The sequence below is a fragment of the Papaver somniferum genome, chromosome 1 (genome assembly GCF_003573695.1).
Source record: "Papaver somniferum cultivar HN1 chromosome 1, ASM357369v1, whole genome shotgun sequence".
In the NCBI taxonomy this organism is placed as follows: Eukaryota; Viridiplantae; Streptophyta; class Magnoliopsida; order Ranunculales; family Papaveraceae; genus Papaver; species Papaver somniferum.
In genome coordinates, this window is record NC_039358.1 from 87072821 (window position 1) to 87089726 (window position 16906).

At 35.7% G+C, this 16906-nt stretch overlaps 1 protein-coding gene and 1 pseudogene across 1 annotated transcript; both read left to right on the forward strand.

The window, feature by feature from the left end:
* Positions 1–1410: 1410 nt before the first annotated feature.
* On the forward strand, positions 1411–5259 carry LOC113347138 (annotated as a pseudogene).
* A 6086-nt stretch (positions 5260–11345) lies between these two features.
* LOC113331001 (caffeoylshikimate esterase-like) lies at positions 11346–12385 on the forward strand. The gene has a single exon (XM_026577778.1). The coding sequence runs from the start codon at positions 11346–11348 to the stop codon at positions 12339–12341; it is 996 nt and encodes a 331-aa protein (XP_026433563.1). The 3' UTR covers positions 12342–12385.
* Positions 12386–16906: the final 4521 nt, after the last annotated feature.

Here is a 16906-nt window from a genome sequence, read left to right on the forward strand (position 1 = left end):
TTTTTGTCGTATTATAACCTTAGCCCAAGGCATACAAAAAATACTTCACTAATTTCGTGAGGATATATTTTTTAAATGAATAATCAAATCACATTTTATACAATCCAAAATCGTGATTGCACGATTGCTTACAAGAAAAATAACATCAAAATCCAAATACAAGTAAAAATACCAATTGCTTATAAATCGCAAAGCAAAGGCCCAAAATAGATACCTAATTTCTTGAGGACCTAGAGTCATCAAATATACCTTTTCCAAATATCTTGCATTTGGTTCTCACGTCACAGCAAAGTTAGGTTCTCACGTTCCAACAAGTTAAAGAAGGTTCTCACGTTCCAATAAGTTTTTTTTTTGCTCAACGTTCCAATAAGTTAAAGAAGGCAAAAGCATAACCTTCTGGCCGGTCAAAATGCTTATTTATACATCTTCTTTCACATCTAATCACCAGAAAATATGATTTCGATATTGTCCAACACGGAAAGAAAACGTTCAGCTTCATGGCTTCCTATATGACCACCATCTTACAGGTGAGAAGGAACTTGGACAGCTATTGAGTGGTCGGTCAAAAGAAGAGGTGTATATGTTTTTAGATACACAATTGCATACAATGCATATCATGCAGTCCTCTTTCCAAAATTATTATATTAATTAGGGGTGTCAACGGGTCCGGATCCTTCCGGGTATCACTAGACCCGGACCCTACTTATAAAGGTTGGATCCGGGTCCTAACAGTTCCGGGTCCGGTTCTTATACTTGTGGACACAGAACCGGACCCGTTTAAATACCCGGGTACCCGCCGGTCCCGGATACCCATTGGGTCTTAAGAAAACTATTAGAAAAACCTCAAAAACTTAATATTTGTCTCTTTTTGGCTTGAATTTAAATAACTTTTATAAAATTTATTATTATTTCTTATTAATGTACTAAATAAAGATTAAATGTAAGAGAAAAATTTAAAACGAGTAAAATATCAAAGCTAAAACTAGCAAAAACATGAATAAAAGTATGAATAAACGGGTACCTGATACCCGCGGGTATCCAACGGATATTACCCGTTTGGACCCGTTTAGATTCAGATCCAATCGGATAATTACCCGTCGGATCCTAAATTGCTAATGGGTATAACTTTAGGACCCGAAACCGGACCCAAATCCCGATTCCGGATAATAGGTACCCATTGACAGCCCTAATATTAATGAAACTCATCATGGAACCCAACAACCAATATAATTCAAGAACATCTCTCTATCAATCCAAACCCAACCCAAATTGTCCTCATGCAAAATTCTACAAAAATTCCTAAATAAAAACTGCTAAAGAAAAGTCTTACTAAAAGATCCCAAACTTATAAAAATAAAAACAAATCACGTAAAAAATCTCATGTTATGTCAAAATGCATATGCCTCAATGACTCAATCATTCAATTGTTGTGTCAAAAATCTTTGTTTGAAGATATGATCAAATTAGTTAAGGGATAATTTCGGTGACACTCCATTATTCACAAATCGGACACGTCAGCTCAAACATTTTTATACCACGAATCTGAATCAGCTCTCTCCTCTCATTCAATTCATACTTTCACATCTGAATCAGCTCTCTTTTCTCCTCTTATCAAATCAACAGTCGATCCATCTACCACTTCTTTCTTTCTTGTTTCTATCAATCAATCGATATGAGTTGGTGGTGGGCAGGTGCAATCGGTGCTGCTAAGGTAATCTTCTTCTTCTTCTTCAATTGGATTTGTGAATTTTTAGGATTATACTGATCTGATGATGTTTATGTTTATGAATTTGTGATTGATTTTCAATAGAAAAAATTAGAAGAAGATGAACCACCAACGAAATACGCAAGCGTTGGATTAATAATTGGAGTTACAGGAATCGTTGGGAACAGTTTAGCCGAGATTCTACCATTATCGGACACACCAGGCGGTCCATGGAAGGTCTATGGTGTTGCAAGAAGACCTCGTCCATCATGGAATTCAGATCATCCAATTGAATATATTCAATGTGATGTATCAAATCCAGAGGAAACACTAGATAAGTTTTCATCTCTTACTGATGTTACTCATGTCTTTTATGTTACTTGGGCATCTAAAAAGACTGAAGCTGAAAATATTGTAGCTAATAGTGCCATGTTTCGTAATGTTTTAAGAGCTGTTATACCAAATTGTCCGAATTTGCAACATATATGTCTTCAGACTGGAAGGAAACATTATTTAGGTTCATTTGAGAGTTTTGGTAAGGAGGAGATTCATCGTCATGAGCCACCCTTTCATGAGGATTTGCCTAGATTGAAAAGCCCTAATTTCTATTATGATTTGGAGGATATTTTGTTTGAAGAAGTTGAGAAAAAAGAAGGATTGACTTGGTCGATTCATCGTCCCGCGACCATCTTTGGATTTTCGCCGTATAGTTTGATGAATTTGATTGGGTCACTTTGTGTGTATGCAACAATTTGTAAACATGAAGGGAAACCGTTGAGGTTTCCGGGGAGTAAGGCTGTTTGGGAAGGGTATTCTGATGCTTCAGATGCTGATTTGATTGCTGAGCATCAGATATGGGCATCGGTTGATCAGTATGCGAAGAATGATGCGTTTAATTGCGTTAATGGTGATGTTTTTAAATGGAAGCATATGTGGAAGGCTTTGGGTGAGCAGTTTGAGGTGGAATGTGCTGAATTTGAAGAAGGGTTGAAGTTGGAGGAACTTATGAAAGACAAAGGTGCTGTGTGGGATGAAATTGTGAAGAAGCATGATTTGTCTCCAACTAAATTAGAGGAAGTTGCATCCTTTTGGTTTGTTGATGCTATATTTGTAGCTGAAGAAACAGCTTTGGATAGCATGAATAAGAGTAAGGAACATGGGTTCTTTGGCTTCAGGAATTCGAATTATGCGTTTGTTTCTTGGATTGACAAGATGAAAGCTGCAAAAATTGTGCCATGAAAATTTGATGCAGGATAGAATATCTTGTTTCAGAGTCGAGTTTGATTCACTTTGGAGGGGTCTTTTGTTCGTTCCGATGTTGCTTGTGTTTGTGATGGGATTATGTTCCCTTGTTTCTTATCAGTGCAGAACATGTATTCTTATCAGTGCAAAACATGTATGTATGATAAATTGTAAGTTTTTCTGTTATATTGTTTTCAGACTTCCATGAAGTGAGAAGCCAAGGAATAAAAGAGACTTTTTGAGTTTTATTGATTTGTTAATGTTGGTTTTCAAATGGCAACTTCCACCTTTTCTATGTTATCAATCTAAGTTATCAGGTGACTGCACTGAGTAAAGTTAGGTAATGACAAAGTTGTGTCTATGAAACCTTGTTCAATTTTTATTATTCCAGTTCTGTGGAAAAAAGTACTCTTCTCCACATTTCAGTATATTCTGGTCTAAAACCTTCTGTAGTTGTCGAACAACTTTGGGATCCATTTTAGGCAAATGGATTTTCTTTAGTTCAGCGTACTACCAACAAGGGAGAATAGTACAAGAAGTAGCAAGAAACGATTCAATTGTACTCGATAAATTTGGAAGACGTTCTTACAACACTTCTGGAAACAGAATGGTTCAGCTCGAGACAAATGCTTATTCTGCAGAACAGTCACTCCCCAAATTGATGGCCCAATTTCTCTTGGATGCAACCGGCAACATAGTGGTTCGGTGGATCAACTTCACCCACGAATGCTTCAATATTACACACTTGCCTCTACTAGTGAAAACCAACAATCACTAAGATTGGGAACTGGAGACTTTATTTTTTTCTCTCTAACTCAAAAACACCCCATGATGCATTAGAGTTCTGCCATACTTCACGAATTAGCACTACTAAGAACACCAATGACCAAACAATGATGCAACAACTTCATTATGTTTATGTTTATGAATTTGTGATTGATTTTCAATAGAAAAAATTAGAAGAAGATGAACCACCAACGAAATACGCAAGCGTTGGATTAATAATTGGAGTTACAGGAATCGTTGGGAACAGTTTAGCCGAGATTCTACCATTATCAGACACACCAGGCGGTCCATGGAAGGTCTATGGTGTTGCAAGAAGACCTCGTCCATCATGGAATTCAGATCATCCAATTGAATATATTCAATGTGATGTATCAAATCCAGAGGAAACACTAGATAAGTTTTCATCTCTTACTGATGTTACTCATGTCTTTTATGTTACTTGGGCATCTAAAAAGACTGAAGCTGAAAATATTGTAGCTAATAGTGCCATGTTTCGTAATGTTTTAAGAGCTGTTATACCAAATTGTCCGAATTTGCAACATATATGTCTTCAGACTGGAAGGAAACACTATTTAGGTTCATTTGAGAGTTTTGGTAAGGAGGAGATTCAGCGTCATGATCCACCTTTTCATGAGGATTTGCCTAGGTTGAAAAGCCCTAATTTCTATTATGATTTGGAGGATATTTTGTTTGAGGAAGTTGAGAAAAAAGGAAGGATTGACTTGGTCGATTCATCGTCCTGGGGTAATTTTTGGATTTTCTCCCTATAGTTTGATGAACATGATTGGGTCTCTTTGTGTGTATGCAACAATTTGTAAACATGAAGGAAAGCCGTTGAGGTTTCCGGGGAGTAAGGATGTTTGGGAAGGTTATTCTGATGCTTCAGATGCTGATTTGATTGCTGATCATCAGATATGGGCCTCAGTTGATCAGTATGCGAAGAACGATGCATTTAATTGTGTTAATGGCGATGTTTTCAAATGGAAGCATATGTGGAAGGTTTTGGGTGAGCAGTTTGAGGTGGAATGTGCTGAATTTGAAGAAGGGTTGAAGTTGGAGGAACTGATGAAAGACAAAAGTGCTGTTTGGGATGAAATTGTGAAGAAGCATGATCTATCTCCAACTAAATTAGAGGAAGTTGCAACCTTTTGGCTTGTTGATGCTATATTTGGAGCTAAGGAAACAGCTTTGGATAGCATGAATAAGAGTAAGGAACATGGGTTCTTTGGCTTCAGGAATTCGAATTATGCGTTTGTTTCTTGGATTGACAAAATGAAAGCTGCAAAAATTGTGCCATGAAAATTTGATGCAGGAAAGAAGATCTTGTTTCAAAGGTGAGTTTGATTCAATTTGGGGGGGTTTTGTTCTTTCAGTTGTTTCTTGTGTTTGTGATGGGATTATTTCCCCTTGTTTCTTATCAGTGCAGAACATGTATTCTTATCAGTGCAAAACATGTATGTATGATAAATTGTAAGTTTTTCTGTTATATTGTTTTTCAGACTTCCATGAAGTGAGAAGCAAAGGAATAAAAGAGACTTTTTGAGTTCTGTTGATCAATAGAAACAATGAATTTCATTTAGGTCAATCATAAGTGGATTCAGATGGAACGAATGCACAGTGCTAAATTGTTAATGTTGGTTTTCATATGGCAACTTCCACCTTTCTGTTAACAATCTTAAGTTATCAGGTAACTGCAGAGTTTTGTCTACAAAACCTTGTTCAGTTTTTATCATCTAGTTCCTTGGGGAAAAAGTACTCGATGTTATCACTTACTTTCTTCTCCACAGTTCAGTATATTCTGGTCTGAAACCTTCTTTAGTTGTCGAATAACTTTGGGATCCATTTAGGCAAATGTTTTTTTTTTTAGTTCAACAACTACCAACAAGGGAGAACAGCACAAGCAGTAGGAAGAAACGATTCAACTGTATAAGTAGTAAAAAATTGTACTCAATAAATTTGGAAGAACAACACTTTTGGAAACAGAATGGTTCAGCTTGAGACAAATTCTTATTCTGCAGCGCGAGCAGCAATGGAACAGTCACTCCCCAAATTGATGGCCCAATTTCTCTTGGATGCAACCGGCAACATAGTGATCAACTTCACCCACTAATACTAGGCAATCACTAAGGTTGGGAACTGGAGACTTTATTTTCTTCTCTCTAACTCAAAAACACCCCATAATGCATTAGAGTTCTGCCCTGCTTCACGAATTAGCACTACTAAGAACACCAATGACCAAACAATGATGCAACAACTTCTTTTATTTCCTCAAAAGGGAAGAACAAACAAAAAAGTCCATACCTGGACTATAATTACAAGTTCTTTAACTTGTATTCTTTCTGCGCTTGTACTAAACTCACTACTTCCCGCACTTGGGCTAATGGGTTTGTTTCACTTTGCATTAACAGGAACATGGCACTGTGACTTGGATCCCTGACAGATACACATTACCTGAAGTTCATTGCTAGACCACACTATGAGTAGAATCACTTCATCCCTTTCATCCACAGTTGGTTCGATTTATAACTGCTTTGTGGCAAACAGAATTTCTGGAATGTATAAAAGTTGAACTTCAACTTTGGGTATATTAATTGCTCTACTGTACTCTAATTCAATTTCAACACCATATACTGTCCCTTGTCAATAAACGTAATTCATTTGTACGCTTTCATGATGCTCTTATAGTTTGAAGTTTGAACAATATCAGTAGCAACTGCACTCTATGCTGCTGCACGGTTCGCAGTCACATATTTTGACCACTGGTCAGATACGCAATATGCCATCCAGGCAGGGTGTCCATAACACCCCATCTTCCTACACTGCCAAAAGGCAATAACCTTCAGCAAGTAATTCAAGTTATTTTGTTATAAATAAAAAAAGAAAAAAATTATTCAAATTAATTACAGTTCATGCACTTGGGTACCCAACGACTGTAGCATAAACCACTTCACAGACAAAGCCACCTACCAGACAACAAAAGTGAGTGTGACAGGTTACCATCAGAAAAACAGACTCCCTCAAAACCATGCACGCACTTACACAAGAAGCGCGTCCGTCAGCCTAGTTCATAATATTACTACACTTGATAGTAGTACTCCTGCGACATTCAGCAAAACACCACTCTAGTGGGATAAGAACTCCACTGTTTGGGTGGAGTGGAAACTTTAAACGGAGCAGCTCCATCGAATACCATTTCATGCTCTAACCAGTGCCATTGTAGAAGATGTTGTTATCCAGTTGGCCAACTCGGCCACTCCTAATCAAACTTCAATGATATGAGTCTATTCCTTAAGACCCACTTAAGCCGCCTAACTAAATCTCGCCAATCGTTCATGTTCATGTACATGCCAGGTGCTTGGACCCCAGCCAAACACATACCACCTTTGGATGTTTGGGGTTGTTAGTGTGATGATAGTTATAGGCTAACAATGTCAGTAATCAAGACAAGATGCATTTAACTTGGATTTTTCCATTTAAGTCTCTTCATTTTGCGATAATGAGATCACAACTTTCTATGAAGCAAGAAAATAAAACATGACCATTTCCGTGATCTTACTAATAAATAAATCAATAATAATTCTTTTTTATATTCTCAATGTGGTCGACACTTGCCGCTGGTTGTAATTCATCAATCATTTTCTCAAAATATATAATAACAGAGACATGTGGCTCGGTTGCTTGTCTCAGTTATTAATAGAAACATTGAATGCATTGTTTGGTGTACTAACTGAGATATGTCACATGTGGCTCTCGCAATCTCGCATGGGACCTCACGCAAAAAAAAAATACAGTATCTCTTTTGTGTGAGCTTTCCCGTTTGAACGCTCCAAGTTTAGTGCCTTGGTGGAAGAATGTTCTTACAATCCCCCTTGAGACAGAATGGAAGAGGCAGTTATGATTCTCTGCAGCATAAACATAACCTCTCAGACTTGGGCTAATTGGTTTATGGAACTATGAATTTGATCTCTGAAAGAATCACACAACCTGAACTGATTCGTGATAGATGGATCGGACTGGAAAAAATAAAGACCCGATTTGAAAAAAAATAGAGCGAAATACAAAACCGACCAGTGATGGGTGGAGTGGTCTGGAAATCATCTTTGATTTTTTGAAGAGAATTGCTGCTAGCCCATGTAGGACTATATTAGACATCCAACCTACCTCCGATCGGCAATTATAACTCCAAACAACAACATTATACAGTTAAAGCTTAAGGCTTAGATAGCCGATGTGGGACTAATTTTTCTGCTACCTTTCTTTCTTGCTCAGACCAAGCAAAATCAATAAAGAAGAAGAAAACTTCCCCTTTTCTTCGTCGTCTTCATTCCAACTTAAACATTTGGGTCAAGGACACAACAAAACCTCAAGGCAGATGCATATGGAAAAAGATTAAAAGGCAAAGAAGGTCATAGAGGATATCTCATCTGTGAAAACTGAAAATGGTATTTCAGTGAGATTTTGGCTGGATAAATGGATAAACAACTCCACATTAAAGTCTGATTTTCCTAGAGCATACGAAATTGCAGCAAACACGAATTCCAGATTTGAGGGATGGGATCTCTCAAATGGCAGGTGGAATATTGCTTTCAGAAGCAACCCAAATGCTGCTGAACTAAGTTAATTGATCCAGGTGCTATCCTCTCTTGGTGAACCACCTACTCTTACTCAAGTTCAGAATTCTCTCATTTGCAACAATGCTCCTACTTTTACTACAAAAGATTGTTATGAACGACTTGCCAAAGAACGATGCTTAGCCAAGAATGTTCCCTTATTTCCTGTCAAAGAGGTATGGATTAAATATGTCCGTCTAAGTTCCAGTGTTTCGTCTGGTTATCTATTCAAAACTCAATACCTCAATAGGAGGGGTTGTAACATTCTTGAAACTCATCAGTGCTGTCTATGTCAACAACAAGAAGAGAGTCCAGCTAGCTCATTTATTACTCCACTGCAAGTTTACAAGAAAAATTTGGGATTAAACTTCTTTAAAAGGCTACATATTGAAGTGGATAGATTCTGCGATTCCAGCTATCTCAACAGTTGATTGCTTGGAGCTAGAGGAAGGAAGCTATGGCCATTGACGATATTCGCTATCTGCTGGACCATTTAGGGTGAAATAAATAGGAGGGTCATGACCAAAAAGACAGCAAGAAAAGAACAGGTGATCATAAATGAAGTTAAGATTTTGCTTTTCCTCTGGGGTTCAGAATAAAATTGGTTTAGACTAGTTGGTGTCTGGAAAACAAAACAATGAAGTTTGAACAATATCAGTAGCAATTGCACTCTATGCTGCTGCATGGTTCGCAGTCACATATTTTCACCACTAGTAAGAAAGGCAATATGCATCCAGAGTGTCCATAACACCCCATCTTCCTACACTAAGGACATGCATTGCCAAAAGGAAATAATCTTACTTCAGCAAGTAATTCAAGTTATTTTGTTATCAAAAAAGAAAAAAGTTATTCAAATTACAGTTCATGCACTTGGATACCCAATGAATGTAGCATGAACCAATTCACAGACAAAGCCACCAACCAGTCAACCAAAGCGAGTGTGACAGGTTACCATCACAAAACCAGACTCCCCCAAGGCCATGCAGGCACATACACAAGAAGCGCGTCCCTCGGCCTAGTTCATAAAATTACTACACTTGATGTAAAATATTAATACTCCTGTGACATTCGGTAAAACACAACACTAGTGGGATAAGAACTCCACTGTTTGGGCGGAGCGGAAACTTTAAATGGAGCAACTCCATCGAATACCAGTTCATGCTGCCATTGTAGAAGCTGTTGTTATCTAAATGGCCAACTCGGCCAATCCTAATCAAACTTCAATGATAGTCTTTACCGTAAGACCCACTTAAGCCGCCTAAATAAATCTCGCCGATCGGTCATGTTCATACTTCATACACATGCCAGGTGGTAGAAACACAGCCAAACAAATATCAATTTTGGATGTATATAGACTAATAATAATATCAATATAATCAAGACGAGATGTAATTTGGATTTTTCCATTAAGTCTCTTTATTTTGGGATAATGAGCTCATAACTTTCTTTGAAACAAGATTTTAAAGGATGACGAATATCGTGATCTTACTAATAAATAAGAGAATCAATACTGATTCATTTCTGTATTATTTCTCAATGTGGACACTTGCCGGTTGCCGCTGGTTGCAGTCCATCAAAAATATATAATAACAGAGACATGTATGTGGCTCAGTTACTTGTCTCAGTTGTTAAAGAAACGTTGAATGCATTGTTTGGTGCACCAACTGAGACATGTTGCTCTTGCAATCTCGCATGGGACCTCACACACAGACGCAAAAAAAAAGTATAGCTCTTTTGGTTGGTGTGAGCATTCCTCTTTGACACTCCAAGTTTGGTGCCTTGCATGGTGCACAAATATCACCTGGATTCCATAATCAACTCAATTACTATATCAGTAATCAGTAGTAACACTGTAATTTTGAAGAATGTTCTTGCAACGGAATGGAAGAGGCAAAGATCAAACTCTGCAGCACAAACACAATGTCTCAGACTTGGGCTAATTGGTTTATTTCACTTTGCGTTGACAAGACATGGAACACGAATTTGATCTCTGAAAGATTGACATAACCGGAAGTATGCGGCAATCTTGAATGAGATGCTGGACTAACCAGTGACAGATGTTATTCAAACTTGAATGAGAAATAAATCTCGCCAATCTATCGTGTTCATACATGCTGTAAATTGTTGCAGGCTTATAGCAATAATAAAGACGAGATGTAACTTGGATTTTTCATTTTGTGATGAGAAAATAAAAGATGACGAATACCGTGACCTTACTATTCAATAGTAATTCTTTTTTTTATTCTCGATTAAGACACCTGTCGGCTGCCACTAGTTGCAGTTCATCAATCAATCATTTTCTCAAAAAATAATAAAATAATCTGCATTAAGTGAATTGGGAAATCCATTGAATGCATTTGGTGCACTAACTGAGACATGTGGCTCTCGCAATCTAGCATTGGGACCTCACACATAAACAACAGCTTTGTTTCGTTTGGACTTCTTGTGCCTTAATGCACAAATATCACCTGGATCGTCCGTTCGTTCCAGTAACTATTGCAGATTATATATGTATAATTTACACACAGCCCAAGGTTTAGGTACCAAACGACTAAATATTCCAACTCCAATTGGGAAAACATTGGTCGACGACTAATATGACATTCTCGGGGAACTACCGTTAAGTTATATCCTTCCTGGTGAGCTTGCGCAAGTGGGGGACGGCTAAACAGGGCATACTAGGTCTGACAGACAACAGCAGCACCCGTCTGTCAGATATTACTTTTCCACTTTTAAGTCTATCTTTTGTGATATTGAATGAGATCGGGGACCTTTAGATCACATACAACATGATGTGTTTCAGTTCTAGAACCAAACAGCATTTAATATTTGTTGCGTGTATATACTGCAAGTACTAACTACTAACTACCCAAACATAGCTGTGTAATGTGTATAAACTGTTACTAAATGCCCTGCCAAAAACATGCAAAATGAAAGATATAAATAGGGGACATTCGTATTCTCTTTTAGCATTCAAAATCCAATACCAAACTTAAGCAATCATGTCTCACCCAATACACCAAGCTAATGAAAACAGTCCTTTTGGAAACTTAACAAGAGATGAGTTCTACAAAAAACACCAGATTCTACACAAACAAAGTTTCATGTTGAACAAGAGAAACATGAAAATATTCACACAAAAATGGGTACCGGATTCCATTGCACCCACGCGATTGAGAGGAGTTGTTGCTATGATCCATGGCTATAAAACTGAGAGTACTTGGATATTTGAATTAACTGCGGTAGCTATTGCCAAGTTGGGGTTTATAGTATGTTCATTGGATATTCAAGGTCATGGTTACTCGGAAGGATTGCAGGGTCATATTCCAAAAATTCAACCTGTTATAGATGATTGTACAAAATATTTCGACTACGTAAAAAGTGAATATCCAAAGTTACCGTCTTTTCTTTACGGAGAATCGTTAGGAGGTGCAATCGCTACGCTGATTGTATTAAAGCAGAAGGGGAGCTGGAATGGGTTGGTTTTGAATGGAGCATTATGTGGAATTTCAAACAAGTTTAAACCTGTTTGGCCAGTAGAGCATTTTCTTCCATTGGCTGCTTTCTTAGCCCCTAACTGGAGAATTGTGGTATCGAAACCACTAAAGAGTAAATCATATAAAGAAGAATGGAAGAGAAACTTAGTTTCTAATAATCCTAATCGCCGGATTCATGGTAAACCACCTGCAGCTACTGCACTTGAATTTACTAGGATTTGTGAAGTGGTTAGGAAGAGAAGTCACGAGCTTGAACTTCCATTGCTAATAGTTCATGGTGAAGATGATTTAGTTAGTGATTCAAACTCTGCTAAAATGGTTTATGAATCATCAAAGAGTACCGATAAAACTCTTAAGATATTTCCTGGTATGTGGCATATGTTGATCGGAGAGCCGAAGGAGAATGTCGATTTAGTGTTTGAAACGATTTTTTCGTGGCTGCAAGATCGAGCTGATAAAATTGTTGCTATTACTACAAAAACAGCATCAACTGCTTATTAATGCAGAGATCTGAAGTTTGTTATTGTATGAAATATGCATTTTAATCATTCTTTCGTTTGGGTTGAACTATAAAAACGGCATCAACTGCTTATAATGCAGAAACCTGGGCTATGTTTGTGCATGAATATGCAATATAATCATTCTTTTCTTTGGTTCGAATTGATAAAACAACATCAACTGCTTAGCAATGCAGAGATCTGGGGTATCAGTTTGTTTAGATTTTGCCAAGATTATTAGCTATTTATGTAGTTTAAAATTCACTACAAGAAAATTGATTTATTGCAGCAGCCAATGGGCGTGGCATAAGCTTTCATTTGGTGCTGCAATAGGTTTTTAGTAGCACAAAAACTTTTCGTCTCAGGTGCGGTAACAGGCCCGTAGCAAGAATTATATATTGTCCCTCTACACGCTCTTGTTGCATACAAATGTAATCAAAAAGAAATAATAATTTTTAATTATTACAAAAATTTGTTGCCACAACAAAAATTTTTTTTACCTCACCGTTGTTGGTACATGCTAAAATTGTTGGGGGCCACACACCCCCTTGTGATGCAAGATGTGATACTTTGGCGCTGCCGAAATTTGTTTTCTTATGATGCAAAATGGGATTAAACGGTTGTTGCAAAAACTTAATAAACCAAAATTAATGGCTTATTAATTCAAAATAGATTTTAATTTTAATTAATAACATCAATTACAAAATAGTTTGATTACTAACATTAAGATTTTATAAGTTAAATTCGGTCTCTTACATAGTAACCAAGATCGCAAGACAACTATTTTGAAAAAAATAAAAGAAAAAAAAGACAAAATAAGACAAGACAAACAAAATCAGAAAGTATTGTTTGAGATAACAAAGCAGCTGATCCTTCCATTTTAAAAATATTACCGTCAGAACTTTTTAGTTGAACAAGCAATGTGATGCTAGTTGAATAATATCTTCTCTTCTTTCTTGTTGTTAGTACTACCTTTTCTTATTTCTTCATTTATATGTTTGATCAAGTTAAACACAAAACAACTTATTCTTTTACTTAAAAAACTTCGGATAATATAACTCTTGCACATGAGATTATCCATTAATATCACTAACATTGGATATTCCCAAGTATTCGACGGGGTGGAATGAGGGTTTATAAATGCCTAGGTGAAGACTTTTGATACCAATCTTCCTCTAACAAATAAGCTTATTTGATTTCCTTTTAGATCAAAGATCAAGGCTTGGAAATATGTTTGCAGTAGACAAAGCTAGGAAACCCCACAAATCCTGAACGCTTACACTCACTTAGATGAGAAACCTGGATTCAGACTCACACTGCCATTGAGAGCTAAAACTATGTTTCATACTACAATGTAAAAAATCCATTTCCAAGTAGCACCAAACATTATGTTTAAGCTCCTCCTAGTTACAAACTTGAAAGAGGAAACTATTTCCTAGTAGCAATAGACTAAAAGCCTCGACAAAATCAAACATTATTTCAATATTATAGAATAACAATCAATGGAAATAACAAAATCCCCAGACAGATCAACAAAAAAAATTAAATTAACAACATATCATTATAAAGATCACCATCCAACGTTCATAGATCATTAAAAGTGATGGAAATTGAATTCAGTACCCATAACCCCATATGTAATCAATAAAAGTGATAAATCACCAACTAGACATGAAACTAGATTTAACCAACTAAATTGTGGGGGAACAAACCGAACAATTCACTATTGTGCAAAAGAATTCTGATGAGTGCCTTGCGTTCTTTAATTGCATCTTGATATAATTTCAATTGGCTGAAAAATAAAAATTCAAAATCGACTCATAAATTGAACATGAAAGAAATTGGGAAAAATAAATAAATCAAATTATTAACTTCAGATAATATAATTCTTGCACATGAGATTATCCAGTAATATCACTAACATTGGATATTCCCAAGTATTCGACGGGGTGGAATGAGGGTTTATAAATGCCTAGGTGAAGACTTTTGATACCAATCTTCCTCTAACAAATAAGCTTATTTGATTACCTTTTAGATCAAAGATTAAGGCTTGGAAATATGTTTGCAGTAGACAAAGCTAGCAAACCCCACAAATCCTGAATGCTTACACTCACTTAGATGAGAAACCTGGATTCAGACTCACACTGCCATTGAGAGCTAAAACTATATTTCATACTACAATGTAAAAAATCCATTTCCAAGTAGCACCAAACATTATGTTTAAGATCCTCCTAGTTACAAACTTGAAAGAGGAAACTATTTCCTAGTAGCAATAGACTAAAAGCCTCGACAAAATCAAACATTATTTCAATATTATAGAATAACAATCAATGGAAATAACAAAATCACCAGACAGATCAACAAAAAAATTAAACTAACAACATATCATTATAAAGATCACCATCCAACGTTCATAGATCATTAAAAGTGATGGAAATTGAATTCAGTACCCATAACCCCATATGTAATCAATAAAAGTGATAAATTACCAACTAGACGTGAAACTAGATTTAACCAACTAAATTGTGGGGGAACAAACCGAACAATTCACTATTGTGCAAAAGAATTCTGATGAGTTCCTTGCATTCTTTAATTGCATCTTGATATAATTTCAATTCGATGAAAAATAAAAATTCAAAATTGACTCATAAATTGAACATGAAAGAAATTGGGAAAAATAAATAAATCAAATTATTACCTGTATGAAATCCTTTACAGAGCATCATCCAGTAAAATTCTTGAAAACTGGGGAGGGATATGAAATTGAAGAGTTCTTGAGTTTCCTTTTCTCATCCGAGAAAGAAAATTTGTTGCTTTGTTCCCTTCTCTTAATCATGTCCAATTCATATTCTTCCATTTTATTGGGTTTACATCAAATTCTTTATGCCAACATTACATCAAATTTTTATCCTGAACATATGAATATCAAACTCTTTGATAGGAAAGGCATACTGAACGCAAGAGTGAAATAATAGCATTGCCACACATAAATTCTCAAATATCAAAGTTGATGCACATATTTAGAGTAAAACAATATGTGTCTCCATAAAGATATGATACTTAGCGAGAGAATTCTCGAATATCAAAGTTTCCAGATCCGTTGTGCTTAATATTATCCAATCCCTCTGTTCCGACGAATGGTAGAGGGAAACATGTCCATATTGTAAATTCATTCAACTTGCAAAACCAAATTAGTTTTGTTTAACTTTAAAAACTGAGATAAAATACGTAAAGTATTTATATCTTTTTTAAGTAATGATTATCTATATTTAATGATCGAAAGAGTACACTTTTACTAGATTTGGGTGGGGCTTTATCATATTTTATTATCTTTTTTTTCGCTTATGTTAGATTAGTTATAATGATAGTTACTAATAACACTCAGGACGCAAATCGAATTTTTGCATATATGCATACATATGATAGTAATATTTATGATTATTTTATCATAAATGTAAGGCCTTTGGATTTAAATAACTCTTCACCTTAGATGAAGTGTTTTAATCATGTATAAAGATATAATCCATATGATAACCGATGTTATATCGTATTTATGACAAATAAATTTGCCTCTAAGATCGATTATCACATGCCGATACGTGTCGGTGAATCTGTATGGGTACGGTTCTCAAATATTGGGCATTTTTTTTTATAAATTATTGACGAAAACATACGAAACATATTATTGGGCAAAAATTATTATCTATAGATCTAGATTATAATTCCGGAAACACACAGAACATATAATATTTTTTTACAAACTTTACAATTTTTAATTTCTGAAGAGAGGTCAAAAAGTACATCAATTGTTGTTTTGATATCTCTATCATCAGTAGGCCTTGCAGGGATATGACAAGATATAGTAAGAAAATTTGTTGAAAAATTTAAACACAAAAATTATTATAAATAGATCTAGAATATATTTCCCAAAACATACAAAAAAAATAAAATTTAAACATGAAAATTAACTGGATGAAGAAATTGAGAAAAAAAAAATCAATGTATTACCTCTGTAAGAAATCCTTCCCAGAACATTATTTAGTAAAATTCTTGAAAGTTGAGGAGGAACATGAGATTCAAGAATTCTTAAGTGTCTTTTTTTCATCCGAGAAAGAAAACTTGTTGCTTTGTTCACCTTTCTCAATAAATGTCAACTTCATATTCTTCTATTTTATGAAGAAGAGTAACAGTTTCTTTTATCTTTGAGTCTAAATCATTTAGAAACTCATTAGAATTCAAAGCAGAGTTCAAAATTTCACAATGCTTTCATGATTTTTGTGGATCAAAAACATTCTTATGTTTTTTCTTACTATCAATTCTGTATCATTTTTTACTTCTTCAATTTGTATCAGATGGGTTTGTCTCCCCTGGAGTAAGAGAATTCCAACTAATCAAATTTCCAAACTTATTTCTCAATATTACTCAACACAAGAATAAGATGGGGTAGAAGAGTCATAGATTTGTAGCGAACACATTTATAAGAACCGTCTAAATTTTAAATGGCCCAACCTAGATAAGGTTTCTCCCATCTTCTTTTTCGTTATTTTGATAACCTTCGAATGCTTGAAG

Coding starts and splice junctions, on each gene's coding strand:
- LOC113331001 (XM_026577778.1), top strand. CDS start 11,346: ATGTCTCACCCAATACACCAAGCTAATGAAAACAGTCCTTTTGGAAAC.